The sequence below is a fragment of the Eretmochelys imbricata genome, chromosome 10, assembly GCF_965152235.1.
Source record: "Eretmochelys imbricata isolate rEreImb1 chromosome 10, rEreImb1.hap1, whole genome shotgun sequence".
In the NCBI taxonomy this organism is placed as follows: Eukaryota; Metazoa; Chordata; order Testudines; family Cheloniidae; genus Eretmochelys; species Eretmochelys imbricata.
Genome location: NC_135581.1, coordinates 13322512 through 13339269, shown reverse-complemented (window position 1 = coordinate 13339269; position 16758 = coordinate 13322512). Strand labels below are relative to the sequence as shown.

General features: G+C 44.1%; 1 protein-coding gene across 1 annotated transcript; it reads left to right on the top strand.

The window, feature by feature from the left end:
- The first annotated feature begins 1629 nt into the window (after positions 1–1629).
- CYP2W1 (cytochrome P450 family 2 subfamily W member 1) lies at positions 1630–16322 on the top strand. Its single transcript, XM_077828743.1, has 9 exons — positions 1630–1827; positions 4472–4634; positions 6106–6255; positions 6384–6541; positions 9447–9617; positions 10669–10810; positions 11329–11513; positions 12405–12546; positions 16132–16322. The coding sequence occupies exons 1-9, from the start codon at positions 1630–1632 to the stop codon at positions 16320–16322; spliced, it is 1500 nt and encodes a 499-aa protein (XP_077684869.1).
- The last annotated feature ends 436 nt before the right edge of the window (positions 16323–16758 follow it).

Genomic DNA, 16758 nt, shown 5'->3' with positions numbered 1-16758 from the left:
ATGGAAAGCATTTTCACGTAGGGCAAATGATGCCAAACAAATGAAGCAATTGCTTCAGTAATGTCAAGGATTAACTATTCTGTGCCTCACCTTGCTGTCATTCTTGGGAAGATCTCAGTTAAAGACTGCTGCTTTTAGTTTACTATTTTCACACAGCCCTTCTGCACATCACTTCCACTCTTACTGGCTCCTTGTTAAGCTCCATACTGACAGCAATTATTCTGGGATGTGGCATGAACACAACTGCTGAAGGGTAAGGTTTCATTGCAATTAAGGCTATTGATTTACAACCAAATTTTCAACTACCATGCACTAATACACTTGCAAAATGTGCTGGTACATCCATTTGTACTCAAACTTGTGAATTTGTGTGTGCAAACAAGTATTTGTGCATGCAAAGCCGGAAGTTGGGTGCACAACTACCTGCTTTGTCCACACAGTTGCACAATTATTCCTGAAAATTCTCATCTACATGCACAAAGATGAGTTTTGCAGGCTCAGTCAGGTTCAAGTGCAACACTGATGAAGGTCCATTAGAAAATTTGACCAATAATATCATAGTTCTCCATATTTCATTAAAATCAGCAGAATAAGTATTGGTAAGATTCCAGATTTTAGCATATTTCCCTGGTCCAGATGTTCAGGCCTTGTAATGTTTTACGCTCACTTTGTACAGGCTAAAATGACTGTAGAATGTGCAAGACAGAGCAGAATTTGGCCCACAGTTTCTACCTAAGATAGAACAAACAGGAGGAGATGCACCCACCACTACACACCTTTACTGAGGTGGGCATGGTAACCGTTTGCACACATTGGGCCTGAAGCCTTATAGCCAAGTGCCAGCCACTGTCTATTCCAAAGGCCATAATCAACCACAGTGACTCTCAGCTCCCATGACTACTTCTTGAAGAGTCTCGTGGTTATGGCACAGATCTGGGCATCAGAAGTGATAGGGTTCGACTCCACATGAGGAAAACAGGCTGTTGCTTACAGTACTTGTCAATGACAAATCCTTATGTTTCCCCCTTTCAACAGGCATCGAAAATGGTCTGTCTACACTAGGGCCTTTTGATCCCACCTTCACTAGAAGCTACACCATTCTGAAGCCAGAGGAGGACGACCCACTGCTGACAATTCAACAGGCCATTGCCCTAGGGTAGACAGACCCCCGGGGTTCTATTCTTATCTCTGCAATTGACTTACTGTGTGATCTTGGGCAAGTTACTTCACTGTCCCGTGCTTCTATTTCTCCATCTGCACAACAGGCATAATGGTACTCATGTCACTGCTCATAAAGTGCTTTGAGATCCTCAGGTGAAGGCGCGACAGGAATCGCAAAGCTCGCATCAGACACACATACTCCTGCACAAATATGCACAGGCTTGTAACCCGAAACCCTGTTTATTGCTGGACAGACATTGCAAACTGCTTAGACCACATTCTCCAAGGTGTTTAAGGAGGGTGGAGTTTACAGTATGTATTTAGGTGTTTTGCAAACCCTAATAAGAGCAGAAAACGTGTGGCAATCGCAAAGAACAAACATAAAACCTGCGGCTACACTCTGAACAGCGCCACCGCATTTCTTTGTTATTGCTTCTAGCCCAAAAACCAGATTACAGCGAGAAAACAATGGCTTTTTTAATGCCATTTATTTCTGATCCTGCATTAATCTGTCTGCTAGGTGCACTGCTTTTATTAGGTGCATTTTATTTTTCAACTGGCTCTAAAAACTCACCTTTTAAACTGCCTCCTGGTCCACCTCCTCTTCCGATCATTGGCAACCTGCATTTGCTGGATATTAGAAGACAAGATAAATCACTATTGAAGGTAGGGGGGAAAAAAAAACGCCTCATGCATTTTAAGTCTGCCTCAGCTAAACCAGTGAGAAGACTTTGTTGTTGTTTATTAATCTGAATTAAATTTCAGAGCTGTAAAAATTGCACGGTAATGTTGTCTCAAGCTTCTTCTAGCTCCTGTCTATGTGGTGGCAATCTCATTTCTGATCAACCACTAAAAAAGGGCCCCTGGGGGTAGTGTGGATTTTTTCATGTAAACTTGATAAGGTACATAAAGTATACAGTGCATGTGGGACTTTAAATATGAACTTGACAACTCTCATACCCAAAGGGCTTTTAGACTATTAGCAAATAACTAACATGAAAAAGAAAATCCCCAGGAAGAAGTAAGAGGATTTCACTATAAAGAGTCCAATAGCCACATAAGGAAGGGTCAAATCCAGATATTCTTATGCAGTTGTTACTCCATTCCTAAGAAGGCAAATTCCCATTGAAATCGAGGGAGTGGCAGAACAACAGGATGGATTAATTTTGTCAAGTAGCTGGAATAAATATCCTGTGAATTCTTCTGTTAACTTGTAATTAAAACCACTTATCGTTGTCTAAGCAGATAATGAGTTCTTATCTGTAAGAGGATGCTGAAAAGGAGCCTGTCAGGCTAGGGTCAATCCAGGAGCTTTGCTTTTCCTTACCCCAAGAGAAAGGTTTTGCAAAACTTCTCCCTGGCTGTCTGAGCATGTTTCCTTCCTGCCCATCCAGCTCTGCCTTGGATCTGTTTCTGCCAGGGTTTAATAAACAGTGCAACAAATATTTGGGGTCCTGGTGCATGACTAGGACTCTTCGACACTAGGGTGATACAAATAGTAAAACAGCTATCATTGCAGGGTTCCATCCAGTGCATAGTACCTATTGGTTACTAACATGGGCTATATCCTTAGCGCATTGACCTCACGCAGGGGGATTTGCAGGGTCAGAAGATCTCTTCCCAGGGCCCAAATGCAATGAACGGGCTGTGGATGAGGCTGCCCTCTGCCATCTATGTTTAGGTTACAAGGCATTGAATTTGTGTAGTGGCCACACATCTCTGTGTCTCCAACCCCTCTCTATGCTGGCTTGAAGCACTGGCACAGTGACTTTGTGTGCAAATTGTGGTGTGTTAAAAGCCTTCCACCATTGTATCATTGGGGGTGGGAGTCAGAATTCACCCCATGTGCTTAGACCCTACTTTATCCCTTACCATATGGAAGGGCATGAAACTTTGCAATGCTTGAAAAATGAAGTTTCTTTGTAGGGATCCCATTCTGCTCCCCTAAAAATGCAAGATACGTAGCGGCTAGCAGCATGTACACACATGCCACCCCCATGAAACTAGGATTCTCTCCCCAGGGTGTTATGCTACATGCAGAATGCCTATGGGAGTCATTAGCAAACAGGATTCTTTACCAAACATGAACAGGAATCTGCCCCCCAGCACAGCCAGCTCTGCAGACATACTTATGAAATTAGACATGGTGGAGGTGAGGTAGTATCTTTTGTTGAACCACCTTATCGTGGTGACAGACACAAGCTTTGGAGCTACAAGTGCTCTTCTTCAGGTCCGGGAAACGTAGCAAGAGTGTCACAGCTAAAAACAAGATTGAACAGATAGTTTAGAGTAGTTAGCAAAAAAAAAAAAAAAGTTCAGACGTGTCAAAATGTCGACATTTTTGGAACAAAACATTTAGATGTTTCCTTTCAAAACAACTTTCAGTATGAATTTTATAACGTACAATACAATAGAATACAATATAGTAGAATATAAAGTCAAAAAATCAAAACGAAACATTTTGATGGAGCCAAAACATTTTTTTTTAAATATTTTCTTTCATGGAGAATTTTGCAATTTTCAGTTTTCATTCCAAATCAGAACAAAAAGAAATTAAAAAAACTTGAAATCCTGCATGAAATGGAATTTCTGTTCTTTTTCTGTTCTTTGTAACAACAGGTCTGTTTGTATCTGTCTTTCTCCTATTCCGCCATTTTGTTTATTAACTGATTCCCATTCTATAGGGGTCTGTTTGTTCTTTATTCTCCTTCTTCTTCAGAACAAAACCAGACTATTAGCTTCCTGTAGACCTAAGAATATTCTCTTGTGGCACTGAGCTCAAACACCCCACTAATAGTCTATACCAGTCTATAGTCTATAGATTATACCAGTCTATACCATACTATCCTTTTAATGACTATACTTCAGCTACCTGTCATGGAACCTTTTTCCCCTTTCTAACTACCCAACACTGATTCTGAATCAAGAACAGACTTCAATGACTTCCTAGATTTTCACTGACTAAATTAAGAGAAATGCAAAGAGTAAACAAAGTGCGTAAACACTGGGGATTTATGAATATCTCATTTTTAGCATTCAAGTATATGTAAAAGTATGAGTTTGTTTAAAATACATGGGGCCAGATTTCCTGGTCTGAATGCCACAGAGTTAGAGATTGGAGTGTGTGTGGTTTTCCCCACACAGAACAGGACTGAGCTCCTACTAGACCAACGGGTCTCATGCATATGCTAGTCAGATTAGTGCTATAAACAAATACACCAGCGTACGCCTTGGGTATTAAGAGGAAATGAGGGATTTCTGAATGCGCTGTCTCCACTGATGACACTAAAATCCTCTTCCTCTTTTTCAGCTAGCAGAAAAATATGGGCCAGTGTTCACCCTCCACTTTGGGTCCCAGAAAGCTGTGGTACTGACCGGATATGAAGCCGTGAAGGAGGCGCTCGTGAACTTCACGGATGAATTTGTAGACCGACCACCCATCCCAATATTTGAACAAATCCAGCATGGAAATGGTACTAGCCATTGGAGATGTGAGAGCTTCAAAAGGGCTCAGCCTTGGCCTAACTCTTCTCCTACTGCCACCATGGCCTGAGCACTTTTGGAAGTCCTGCCCCAAGTCTGTATTTTAGCCAAACTGACCCCAAAATTCTGCTTTTCCAGTTTATTTAGAATGGTTTGCAGCTGTTGTCATTAGTGGCAATTACTTTGGCAAACAACTTTGTAACCAGTTAACATCCTGAATTTTAAAAAATGAGGGCAGAATTTTAAAGGCACAATGGCAAGTAAGTGACTAATTCCCATAGGCAGCCAATGTGAGTTAGGTGCCTCACTGCCATGAATGCATTTTACCTGAGGTATCAGTTCATGAGAGATGAACCATACTGGATTTGGCACTCAGGTATCTCTTGCCAGTCAGTGCTGCCATTTGGGATGTATTCATTCCAGAAAGTCCTGCCTTCAAAAATCACCCGTTGTAGAACAATATATCACAGGTTCAGATAAGGGTTATGGGCCAAATCTGTGATCCCTTCCCTCAAACAGCTCCATCATTTCCCCAAGGCAGTTCCTCCATTCCCATATCCATGAATGGCTTAGAAAACATTTTACCTGGATCCTCCTCTTATTTCTTCCACTCTCTAGCTCAAAGTTTAACTAGGAGCTCCAGCATCAACTATCACACAGTGCTCCTTGAGTACAATGTGTGATAGAGCCCCCCCAGTCACACTCTGAGAACTGATCTCAGTGCTACAAACTGACAAATCAATGGAAGGAGGAAAAGAATTGGTCAGAGTCAGTATATCTGTAACACTGATATAATGGGGGGCAGTAGAAAAGCTTTCACATTTAGCTCCTAGGTCAATTCTAATGTAGATCAGCAGCTATTACAAGCGGCTGACTTTTAGTGATCTGGGTGAAATGAGTTTGGTAGGATACCGTCCACGTCACATAAGCAAACACTAATACCAGTAGTAAATAACAGTCTTATTGGTAGCTTCAGCAGAGATGCCAAGGATTGACTAAGGGCTTGGAGACTCTGTTATCCCTTGACCACTAGAGGTCATGTCAGATCTGGGGCACAGCCGGAAGCTTTTGCCTCTGCTACCCTTGCAGCACTTGTTGAATGGACCAACAGAGGATTTAGGTCTTCAGGGCTGTTAATCTGGCCCATTACATCAGCATTAAAGTCACACAGAAAATGTATTAAAAAACAGAGTGCTCTAAATGCCTGGTTGCCTCCCACATGAGTGTGATGGCAAAGACTGAACCAGGAGGAAAACTATTTCCATGAAGTAAAAGATGGCTAGGATTGGTGGATGGAGCTAGGAGGAGGACATAGAAATGAATGTTAAATGGGATAATGGGACAGCAAGGAGAAATGGAGGGAGAGAAACGGTGGAGATATTCTCATATTCTTTTAAGTAGAGTAGGATCCCCTTGAATTCTACGTTCTCAGCAATCACATATACCTCACATATACCTCAGGTGTGTTCTTTTCTAATGGAGAACTGTGGAGAACGACACGAAGATTCACTGTGTCAAGCATGCGCAACCTTGGAATGGGGAAAAAACTGATAGAGGAAAGAATTCTTGAAGAGCTTCATTTGCTTATTGAGATGATCAAATCTTTCCGAGGTGAGCTGGGGAAGATTTAGGTTAAATATCGCATTGCGCAGACTTTTCAAACACCATTGTAAACACAAGTCAGCGGTGAGGCTGCGGCATGAGAGTTATGTTTATGCTTTTGTTTGTTCTTATTATAGGTGAACCATTTAGCCTCAAGTCATTTAATGCTGCTCCAACCAACATCACCTTTCTTATGCTGTTTGGGGACCGGTTTGACTACAAAGACTCAACCTTTGTCACTCTGTTAAGACTCATAGATGAAGTTATGGTTCTTCTTGGATCTCCATTCTTGCATGTAAGTAACTCTTTCCGTGTATTTTGAGTCATACAGGCTCCATGATCCAGTGCAGAAGATCTCAGGCTGTAAGAACTAGCACATCCCATCTAAAACTCAATACTATTCGGGGTGCTGCCTTCATAATTATAATCAGTGTCATTAAAATGGAGTCTGATCCTCAGACCATATTTGAAACCAAGCTGTATACTATGTAATTGCAATCCGCCTACCACCATTTACAAATCATTGGTCTAACAGACTGAACAAAGGGACTGTGAGTTAGGAATAACCCTGTTATGCAGGGTTAGATTCACTCTGAGAAAGGACAAGAAGCAGCACTGCAAGCTTCCCCAACTCTCCAGCCAATGTGCTTCAACCATGACATGGGAGGAAACCCTTCTAGCCCCCAAAAATGGAATTCAGGCTCTGCACCCTCTTGGCCTCAAGGCTGAGATTACCAGTGAGTATGAGATATAGTGTCAGCTGTATTCATGGATTTTGTAACATGCCCATAAGATTGAAACTCCAAGAACATTTTGTGTCGTGACTATTTTCCACATCTATTAGTGACCTGTACTGAATTATACTTACTAAACGAAGGTTATCTACATTGCATCTGTAACAAGAAAAACTTGTCTGGGTGGATGAAATCCACTGGTTGGTCTATAGGTCCCTAGACAGTGTCACAAATCCACAGTGTTCCCGAGTGTTGTAATTTGCATTTGGATCGTTAATTCAACTGCAGGGAAAAAAATCACATTTCACCAGCCAGTTCCCTCTATTGTTCATGTGAGGATGGTCACATGCAGGGTTTATTCCAGCCAGTTCATTGCATGTATCACACTAGGAAACTAAGGTAACAGTTGTGTTTTAGTATGAACTGGTATCACAGTATCTATTTGATACTAATGTGATAGGTAATAGTGCCGAATGGAAGATATCGTGCTCATGAAACAGTTTACTAACGTGCTAGTTTCAGGTAGTGAAATATGAATAACTGGTGCCTGGAGTTACAACCTACTAGTTCTTGTTTTTATTCTCTTCAGCACAGACAAGAGCAACATCTTTGTGGCCAGGCTGCTGATAGCCTCTATGATACATAAAGTAGTCCCACTGAGAATTGCTGTCTGGTGTGGATTTGAGATGAGAATTATGCTATAAGAATTTTAGCCCTGTACTGAGTGTTGGTTTCTGCCCCCAAGATTTGAGACTTGTGACAGTGTCAGGCCAGATTGCTACAGTAGAGTGTTTTGTTTTTGTTTTTATAAGCATCAGGTTTAATACAAACAAGGGGAAGTCCTTTTTCCACACAATGGCAAGTTCAACTGTGGAACTCATTGCCATGGGATAGGAGGTAGATATATTAGCCCCAGATTAAGCAGATCCCTTTTCCCTGAGTAAGATAATAGGCTGTTCCAGAACAATCAGGAAGTTGCTGGAACCAATTAAGGCAGGCTAATTAGGACACCTGGAGCCAATTAAGAAGCTACCAGAATCAATTAGGACAGGCAGGCTAATCAAGGCACCTGGTTTTAAAAAGGACCTCACTTCAGTTAGCAAGGTGCATGCGAGGAGCTAGGAGCAAGAGGCACGCAAGAAGCTGACAGTGAGAAGGCATACTGCTGGAGGACTGAGGAGTACAAGCGTCATCAGACATCAGGAGGAAGGTCTGGTGGTGAGGACAAAGAAGGTGTTGGGAGGAGGCCATGGGGAAGTAGCCCAGGGAGTTGTAGCTGTCACGCAGCTGTTACAGGAGACACTATAGACAGCTGCAATCCACAGGGCCCTGGGCTGGAACCTGGAGTAGAGGGCGGGCCCGGGTTCCTCCCATTCCCCCAACTCCCTATTTGATATAAGAGGAGTCGATCTGGACTGTGCGTCCCACCAGAGGGGAAGGTCCCTGGCCTGTCCCCCGACTCATTAGGTGGGCCAGCAGAGACTGTGGGGATTGTTCTCCTCCTTTTCCCCATGCTGGCCAGTGATGAGGTTAGCCGAGTAAACGGCAGGTTTGTGCCACTAACAAAAGAAGCCAAACTGAGGACTGCTGTAAACCTCTGAGGTGAGCAAATCCATCAGAAAGTGCAGAACCCACCAAGGCAGAAGAAGAACTTTGTCATAGACTTTATCTTTTTAATTTATTCTATTTGTTCTTATATGTCATTTTACTGTGCATGACAGTGCAGCCTTTGCCTGCCTCCTTTGTATTTTCTAATCATAGTTCGTGTTCAGAGGCTATGTCTGTGTTAACCATGCTTCATAGGAGTCAGCAAACTACTTAATCATGTACCTAGCCGCACTGAAATCAAAGGACTAGATTTTGTTGCACAAAGTGGACTTAATGTGACCAGAGGAGAATTTCCTTTGTGCAAGGGAACTCTCAGCTGGCATAGCCAACTCCTGCTCCAGCCAAACATAGGGGTTACAGGGTCAGCATGTCAGGGACATTTTGGCAGGAGGGGCTTGGTGGAGTAGTGCACTCAATTTGTATCTAGAATAAGGTTCCCAAGGGACCCTGCACCTGTGATGTAAGTTAGAGCTGCTTCCTTTTAGCTTTGCCCTTGTGCTGAGACCTGGCACCTCAGAATCAGGGAGACATAACTGGCTCCCTTGTGGCCTCAACGCTGCATTTTAGCAGAGCCCAGATGCAGTAGAAAATCTGCTCCAATGGGACCACATAGTTAGGCCTGTCCTTAAGAACCTTGCTGAATCAGGGCCTGAAAGTGTAAGGCCCAGCCCTACATTCAAATGTGCTAGCTTCACCCAGGTAGAGTCCCAGTGATATCAGCATTGCTGGTTATCATTACAAACCTCTTTTGGGCAATGTTATGGACCTCTAATGACAGGCCGTCCAGAACCCTTTTGCTTGGCTCTTTCTGTATCTTGGCACTTTGAGTTTAATGCGTCTATTTTTTTTCCTTACTAGTTTTTTAATTTCTACCCATTCCTTGGATTATTTCTCAAAACCCACAAGATTTTACTTAAAAAAATAGAAGATGTGCGCATCATTTTAAGGAATTACATCCAGATCAGCAGACAAAATGTCAACGAGAACTCATTGAGCTACATTGATGCATTAGTGTTCAAGCAACATGAGGTATGTGACTGAGATGCTCCATTTACAATTTACTCTGTTTTCAACAAAAACACTTAACTAGATCCTAATCTCAGCCACATCAACTTAACCTTCCTGAGGTCAATGCCGTTATCCAGATGTAACTGAAATCAAACTCTGTTCCCTTACTTTTGCCATAATTTATCTAGTGAATGTTTCACCAAAATCGGATGTGAAAACACCACCCCACTTTATAATCTATGATCAACTGTTTGTTCCTACAGGAAAATCAATAGGGTTTCATGAAGGATGAATCTGACCCTTGTGTTAATAAAGAAACCAATCATTAATCTAATTGTTCTAAAAGGAATAATACACTCAAAGAAAGTTAGTTGTTATATCACAGCTACATGTCCTGGCCCTGAATTTATTTCTTGCATCCGGCCACTATGATTTCTAAGACAGATTGATCTCAGTGTAATATTAAAACAAAAAACATTGAGACTCTAAGCTTTTCTTCTTTAAAACAGAGCTGGGCCAGATATGCACACTGCACCTCCTAGCCACTCATACTGAGCTGGGTTCAAGGATCACTATGCCCCAACAGTCTGGCAGGGGAGAATGTTCACAAAAAATCTTTGCACACATTCCAGCCGGGCAGGTAGAGTGGGAGGTGTCTCTTGGAGGTTTGAAATGATTGAACTCGAATCTCCAGCTGCACACAGAAGGGAATAGGTATTTCCAACCCCTCCAAAATGAACTGCAGTGGTGAGTTTGTGAATACCATCCTAAGCAGAGCTCAGCCCTGCTTCAGATTAGAGATGAACCCTGAACCAATCGCTTGCATCAAAACACCTCTAATTTCTGGGGAAGTTCAGCTCTCCATGCAAATCTGCACTGTGTGGCTCAGACCAAACTCTGCCCTTGGTTCTGAAATCCTTTGCTGGCTTCCCCTTGGCTCACAAACCAAGGAGAATGCCAGAAAATGCGATGGACAAGGTGGGGCTTCCCAAAGCTTACTCAATGGTAATTTTGCCTCAGTCAGAGTGAACAAGAGCACTTTCAACACTAACTGAAACTTGTGTGTTTAAAGGAGACAAACAAGAAAGACAGCCTGTTTCATGATGAAAACATAATCGCCTCTGCACTCGACCTGGTCATGGCTGGAACTGAGACAACTGCCACAACATTGCAATGGGCCATCCTACTGATGATGAAATATCCAGCGATCCAAAGTGAGCCGCTCTCTGGTTTCACTCTTTGTCCGTGCCTTGTTTTAATAAGAAGGTCAGGTTAAGTGTCCGATGTGTAGATGCCAATGCTGCTTTCTGCCCCAAAAGCTGCATCCCCTCTCTTTATTATTAGTTATTATTTGTACTGCAGCAGCATGGGGGAGCCCCAATCACGGGTCAGGACGCCGATGTGCTAGGCACTGTATGAACACCAAACAAAAAGATTGTCCTTGTCCCAAAGAGTTGGCAGTCTAAGCTGATTAAGGCTGGTTTCTGTCTTCCAAAACTGGATTTTTCTATTTCCTAGCGGGAGCATGTAGAGAAGAGTTGTATAGGTGGAATCATATAAAACAAAAACAAAACAAAACAAAACACACATGCCTGAAATCCAGAGAGACTTGGGGTGCCTGAGGAAGCCAGGTTTAGGTTTGAAAAATGTGATTTGTTTTTGCCAAAGCAAATTCAAAAGTGGGGAGAGAGGCCTTCCGATGGGACACATTTGTGTTTGCTTCTACTTTTAGAAAAGGTACAAGAGGAGATTGGGACCATTGTCCAATCAGGAAATCAGGCCACATATGAAGACCGGAAAAACATGCCATTTACAAACGCGGTGATACATGAAGTGCAGAGATTCATCACCCTGCTGCCACACGTTCCACGGTGCACATCTGTTGACACACATTTCAGAGGCTACTTCCTCCCCAAGGTATGTATCGCATTTTTTAAATGGATACCAGTATGTTCCGCCCTTTGCCAACAGCAATGAATGGATACTTAGACGCTAAGGGCCAGATTCTGCCAGCCTCATGTGAGTAATTCCTCACTCCAAGAGGAGCTCTGTTTGACTCAGTGGGGCTATTTGCAGAGTGAGGTACTCTGGAAGGCTGGCATGCAGGATCTGGCCCCATGTTTGTAGTTTTCAAGGCAGTGCTGGGGATTTAGCCATCTTCTAAACACCCTACACGGCCTTGAAAATCTCAGCCTGTATTATGTACAGTGCTCTGAATGAAAGGGTTCAAATCATCTATGCAAGTGCACCTGGTAGAAACCAGAATTAAAGCTGGAATTTGGCACAGCCAACAGGTAAAATCCAGGTTTCAGTGAAGCCAGTAGCAAGATTCACATTTACTTCAATCAGACCGAGGTTTGGGTCACAGGAAGAAGCAAAGCTTTAACAGCAGGGTGGAGACTGACAGAGTAGATCAGCAGAATTCAATAATCTTTGAAGACCAAATCCTGCAGCCCTTCCTTGCCTCAGCCACCAGTACTCACACAGTTACAATGTCCTTGCCCATCTGAGTATGGCATTAGCAGCATCATGTCCTACTCTGAATGTTGTTGTTGTTGTTATTTATAATTGCTACGGGGTAGCACTGAGGAGCCCCAGCCAGGGCCAGGACCCCATTGTGTTAGGCACTGTACAAACACTGAACAAAAGGATACTCGTTGCCCCAAAGAGCAATGAGCAATGTACCTCTAAGAGAATTCCTCAGGATTGGAATGTCAGTTCAATCAGAGGTTTCATTTTGCTTTTGGATGTATAGAGGTTTGTAGAACCCAACACCTCTTTTAGTTTGTGCCTCATGTTGTATTCCAGGGAATAACCGTGATTCCTTCCCTCACTTCGGTGCTGCTGGATAAAACACAGTGGGAGACACCACATGAGTTTAATCCCAACCACTTTCTTGATGCTGGTGGGAAGTTTGTAAAGAAAGAAGCTTTCCTGCCATTCTCCACAGGTAATTAAGGGGCCCTATCCTGAAAGGAGCAGAGGATTCTCAGACTCTGGCAGGATCAGGAACTTTGTACTAGGAAACAGAGCATTGATCAGGAGAGATCTATTTCAGTATTTCAAAAAGGATCAAACCAACCTAATACCCAGCCAAGCAAAGCCAATGAATCTGCAACAGACCTAACTTATCTCAGCATAAGCCTTCCCTCTAACAAAATGGATCAGTTCTCAACTGATACAAAGGTAGACAAAGGGAAGGAAGGGTGTTGGCTCCAAAAGAATAAGAAAGGGAGCCCAAAAGGTGCTAAGGAGAGGCCAGCCAAAATAAACAGGACTTGAATGATACCCTAAACCAGAGACAGGAGGCTGTACCATTGACTTACTGTGTGGCCTTGACACATCACTGAATTCTTTCTGGATTTTAATTTCTTCATCTGCAAAATACAGTCAATAATACTCGGTCACAAGGAGGTGGTGGGCTTAATTGAAAGATGCTAGACCAGGGGTGGGCAAACTTTTTGGCCCGAGGGCCACATCTGGGTATGTATATTGTATGGCGAGCCATGAATGCTCACAAAATTGGGGGTTGAGGTGCGGGAGTGGGTGAGGGCTCCGGCTGGGGGTGCGGGCTCTGGGGTGGGGCTGGGCATGAGGGGTTGGGGATGCAGGAGGGTGCTCCAGGCTGGGATGAGGGGTTCAGAGGGTGGGAGGGGGATCAGGGCTGGGGCAGGGGGTTGGGGTGTAGGGGGGGATCAGGGGTGCAGGCTCCAGGTGGCGCTTACCTCAAGCAGCTTCCAGAAGCAGCGGCATGTCCCCTCTCTGGCTCCTACATGGAAGCGCGGCCAGGCGTCTCTGCGCGCTGCCCCATCCGCAGGCACCGCCCCTGCAGCTCCCATTGGCCATCACTCCTGGCCAATGGGAACTGCTGGGGCGGCGCCTGGGGCAGGGACAGCTGCGGAGTCCCCTGGCTGCCCCTACGCGTAGGAGCCAGAGGGGGAATATGCTGCTGCTTCCAGGAGCCGCGTGGAGCAGGGCAAGCCCTCAACACTGCTCCCCAGCATGGAGCGGGGCAGGCCCCAGACCCTGCTCCCTGGCGGGAGCTCGAGGCCCAGAGTCAAACGTCTGAAGGGCTGGATGCGGCCCCTGGGCTGTAGTTTGCCCACCCCTGTGCTAGACAGATGTGTAAAATACTGACCTACTCCACCCTTCTAAATGTGTATTTGTGTATGCATGCACGCACGCACACACGTATACACACACACACATGCAAACATGCAGCCAAGGTGGAATAAATCAAACAGCCCATCCCAAGTATTCAGATGAAGTTCCGACAGGCAAGGAACATTGCAAGGTATCAGGTGTCCTGTGAAATTCCATCCGAATCCCTCTTTAGTGGAGAGGTGTCCTCTAACCAGCCTCTCTGCTGTGGCCCAGCAATAAATGTTTCCAAATGCTGTTAATTTCCAAAGCTGCCTGTTTCCTGGCCTGCATGTGCTGCCATCCAGCAGAGTGCATTACAAGTGGCCACAGCTGGAAAGAGTAGCCTTACTATGAGGTTTACAAATCCCAGCACTGCATGAACCCTGAAGTACTGTTGTCAAGGTTCCTCCCCCACTCTGAACTCTAGGGTACAGATGTGGGGACCTGCATGAAAAACCTCCTAAGCTTATCTTTACCAGCTTAGGTCAAAACTTCCCCAAGGTACAAAATATTCCACCCTTTGTCCTTGGATTGGCCGCTACCACCACCAAACAAATACTGGTTACTGGGGAAGAGCTATTTGGAAACGTCTTTCCCCCCAAAATACTTCCCAAAACCTTGCACCCCACTTCCTGGACAAGGTTTGGTAAAAAGCCTCACCAATTTGCCTAGGTGACTACAGACCCAGACCCTTGGATCTTAAGAACAATGAACAATCCTCCCAACACTTGCACGCCCCCTTTCCTGGGAAATGTTGGATAAAAAGCCTCACCAATTTGCATAGGTGACCACAGACCTAAACCCTTGGATCTGAGGACAATGAAAAAAACATTCAGTTTTCTTACAAGATGACTTTTAATAGAAATAGACGTAAATAGAAGTAAAGAAATCACCTCTGTAAAATCAGGATAGTAGATACCTTACAGGGTAATTAGATTCAAAACATAGAGAACCCCTCTAGGCAAAACCTTAAGTTACAAAAAAGATACACAGACAGAAATAGTTATTCTATTCAGCACAATTCTTTTCTCAGCCATTTAAAAAATCATAATCTAACGCATACCTAGCTAGATTACTTACTAAAAGTTCTAAGACTCCATTCCTGGTCTATCCCCGGCAAAGACAGCATATAGACAGACACACAGACCCTTTGTTTCTCTCCCTCCTCCCAGCTTTTGAAAGTATCTTGTCTCCTCATTGGTCATTTTGGTCAGGTGCCAGCGAGGTTACCTTTAGTTTCTTAACCCTTTACAGGTGAGAGGAGTTTTACTCTGGCCAGGAGGGATTTCAAAGGGGTTTACCCTTCCCTTTATATTTATGACAATTGTAGAGGAAGATTGCCTGCAGAATCTCTCAAATCCTGCCTTGCAACCTGATACTTTACAGCTGCCTCTGTTAAATGTCAGCTGTGGAGTCCAGATCAGGAGTCCAGCTGTGATTCTGGACCCCGCTCTCCAGCATGGGGTTTGCTGCTACAGCACTGCATCAGCCAGGCATTTGCATTTTTGATGCAAAAATCATCAGCAGTGATTTTTTGATGTCAAAAGCCACGTTCTCACTTTCCCTGATTTCTACATGATGTCATCTCTCAGATACTGTCATTCTGGGGCAGGGGATCCTGCTAATAAAGAAACAGTTTTACAGGAGCCAAGAACAAAAGACAGTCACCAAAATGTGACTGGCTGGGTGATAACCTACAAGTCTTCAAACCATTCCACCTTTGGGGAAGGGAACATTTCTCGGGAAGACTGATTTTTAAGAGAAAGAGGTTGTTTGAAAGTGCTCAGGGGGCTGGGGTGTCAGGATAAGTCTGTGGATGATGTCTGTGGACTACAGTTGCATCTCAAGATTTCAGCCTAGATACAGAGCCCCACTGTGCCGGGTGCTGTACAAATACACAGCAAGAGGTAGTCCCTGCCCTGTAGAGCTCACAATCTAAACAGACAAGACAGACACAGCATGGGAGGGGAACAAACACACAGAGAGGGGAAGTGACATACCCCAGGGTCACACAACAATTCAGTGGTTGAATTCAGATCTCTAATTATGTCCTATCCACTAGAGAACACAGCCTGCCACAGAAAAGGGTGCACAATAATTTCATGTATTACATAGCCTGGCAATTTACCATGTGGCTATCACCTCCTTGCTATATGAACGTGTCTGACAAAGGAATCAACATGCATACCGTGGCAACATGAGCTACTGGCATAATCATCTGGCTACAACACAGATTATTTTGCTGTAACTATGTCAGTTCAGCTGGGTACAATGGTACACGAGGAGTCCCATTACTGCTCCTAATAGATCACCTGATGACTATAATATTAACATACATCACCTCTGTAACTATTTCTCTGACAGTTAAATCTAATCATTTTTGACACTGCAGGGCGCCGGAATTGCATTGGAGAAAGTCTGGCCAAGATGGAGCTGTTTCTGTTCTTTGTAGGGTTGCTGCGGACGTTCACTTTCCAACCCCCGCCAGGGGTCACAGAATCAGAGCTGGACCTTGCGGTTCCTCAGACTACTTTTACTTTAAGACCACAGCCTCAGTCAGCCTGTGCTGTTCTGTGTGAATAAGCAGGACAGTATTAGGGAATCATTCCTTTGTATTGACTTTGAGTGCATAGGACATTTCTGCTGAGCGCAGCAAAGAGAAGGCAGAGCCTTGGAGAAATGGTTAATATGTTTCACTCTCTGCTTCTCATAGACTTTAAAGGACAATTGTGTAGTCCACAGAACCTCACCCACCCACTCCTGTAATAGACCCCTATCTTCTATAATGTACACGCTCCTGCACCTATGGAATGAGCTGTGTTCTGAATAAGAATACTATGGGAATCTGACTGTAAAAGCTACCTCTCTCAAGAAGACTAGAGCACCATTAATCTGTAATGGGCAGAAATGCTATAGGAGCCCCATGCTAGTGCCATCCAATAGGATCGAGTGCAGGGGTTCTCAAACTTCATTGCACTGTGATCCCCTTCTGACAACAAAAATTACTACATGACCCCAG